The sequence below is a fragment of the Bison bison genome, unplaced genomic scaffold, assembly GCF_000754665.1.
Source record: "Bison bison bison isolate TAMUID 2011002044 unplaced genomic scaffold, Bison_UMD1.0 scf7180017864266, whole genome shotgun sequence".
NCBI lineage: Eukaryota > Metazoa > Chordata > Mammalia > Artiodactyla > Bovidae > Bison > Bison bison.
In genome coordinates, this window is record NW_011494838.1 from 2,012,911 (window position 1) to 2,014,948 (window position 2,038).

At 52.3% G+C, this 2,038-nt stretch overlaps 1 protein-coding gene across 1 annotated transcript in view; it reads left to right on the top strand.

Moving 5' to 3' along the window:
- Nucleotides 1-2,038, top strand: part of TRAPPC12 (trafficking protein particle complex 12) — a 41,302-nt gene that overhangs the window by 34,313 nt on the left and 4,951 nt on the right. Inside the window, exons 12-13 of the mRNA XM_010848443.1 lie at nucleotides 122-269; nucleotides 805-922. Coding sequence (XP_010846745.1) covers nucleotides 122-269; nucleotides 805-922 — 266 coding nt within the window. The remainder of the gene's footprint in view (nucleotides 1-121; nucleotides 270-804; nucleotides 923-2,038) is intronic.

The window sequence follows — 2,038 nt, forward strand, 5'->3', positions numbered from 1 at the left end:
GTAACACACACGGTTCTCGCCCTGAGCCGGAGCGTTCTAGAGATTCGTAGATGGGGGGAGAGGGCCCGCTCCCCCCGCCCCATAGCTGCAGCTCCACTCTGCTCCCCGGGGCCTTTTCCAGCCTCTGCTGAGCCCCTCGGAGGAATCTGGTGTCAGGGGAGCGAATCCGTTCTTCATCCTGCGCGTTTCCAGCACAGGGGGCGGGGGCGAGGACACGGGCCTGCGTGTGCAGTGGGGCCAGGACAGGGGTCACCGTTCTCAGCTCTGGGGTCAGTGTCTGTTCTCATGGTCACGCCTGCCTTTAAAGTGTCTAACGCACCTGGATTAAAGAACTCTGGCAGGGGCTCTTGAAGTTACCCAGCTCTGCTAATACATCTTAAAACAGTTCACTTAAGATTCTGATATAAACATGTATTGCATAAAGCAGAGCCGAGCTCTATTTCTAGTCATTTCTGTGGTAAACACACAAATGCAGCATCTCCTGGGCAGACGGTCTCAACGCAGTCGTGGAAACAAATTAGTTACCCTGTGAAATAGGAGAGACAGGAGAGGCCGCCAGAAGGACCGGGCCTACAGCTCCAGAGACAATGAGGGGCGCCTCCGGCTCAGGCAGGGAGGGGAACCCCACCCCCACCCAGAGCATCCGCGGCCTCTGGACTAACACTTGGGATCTACCTGCTTTACACTCTGTTTTCCTTTTAAGTTTCTAAATCAAATGCATCAAGTACTGTTGGCCTGCCTCCCGGGCCGGGGGGGAGGGTCCCAGCCCAAGGGAGACCACACCTTGTGCCCCCCGGATCCCAGATCCAGGCCTCAACTGCACATCGCACACCCAGGAAGCACCCCAAAAGCTGCTGCCCCGGAATCTCCCCAAACCCCAGCATGGCCATCTGCAGAGATGGGCCTCCAAGGAGGTGTCCAGGTGGGATGGAGTCCCGAGGGTGGGCGCCCAGGGGCGCACAGGAGAGGACCCAGCGAGGAGCAAGGCCCAGGGACCACCCTGCAGCCCCGGCCCCAAGCCTCCAGCCCCCAGGCCGTGACAGGTCAGCGTTGTCTGCGGGGCTTGCCACTCGAGCTGAGACAGCCACACCCCTGGGGGCCGCACTCCCCACCCCCCACCCCACCTCCCGCAGCCGTCAGGGAGCCTCGTGGGAACACACGCTCACACGTGTGTGAGCAGAAAAATGATGGAGCGTTTCTGGAAAATAAACTGGCAACTGACTCAGAAGTTTTTATAATAGAGTGTTTTCATTCATCACCACATATTCCTGAGAGGCATTCATGAAAGACCATATCATTTAAAAAGTTAATGACCTGGAAAAGTCCTCAAAGGTATGTTTACACGAAGCATATGTTAATAGAAAAGGCTGAAAACTGATACTTGATGTTAAACTACAGTCACAGGAAGGATGGGCTGAAACGCAGTTTTATTTTCCCTTTTACGACTGAGCTTATGTTTCTACATAATTGTGTGTGTGATTTTTATAAGCAGTGGGAAAAGTCACCAAAACTGGTAAATGTTTTGCCTTTAAAAAATAGGCAGTGATTTAAAGAAGGTGGTGAAAGTGTGCCGTGCTCCATAGCTGAGGAGCGCACACAGCGGTTACGGGGGAGACCCGAGCATGTGTGGGCGTGGGCATGCCCACGCCTCCAGGTGTCAAGGTCAGGATGCGTGTGCCCTGAAATACCATTCACGTTTAAAACAAAATAGATACATTGCTGACTGCTAGTCTAATGGGAAAGATTAGCAATCTCTTCAGGAAACTTAGAGATACCAAGGGAACATTTCACGCAAAGATGGGCTCAATAAAGGACAGAAATGGTATGGACCTAACAGAAGCAGAAGATATTAAGAAGAGGTGGCAAGAATACACAGAAGAACTATATAAAAAAGATCTTCACGACCCAGATAATCACGATGGTGTGATCACTCACCTAGAGCCAGACATCCTGGAATGTGAAGTCAAGTGGGCCTTAGAAAGCATCACTATGAACAAAGCTAGTGGAGGTGATGGAATTCCAGTTGAGCTATTTCAAA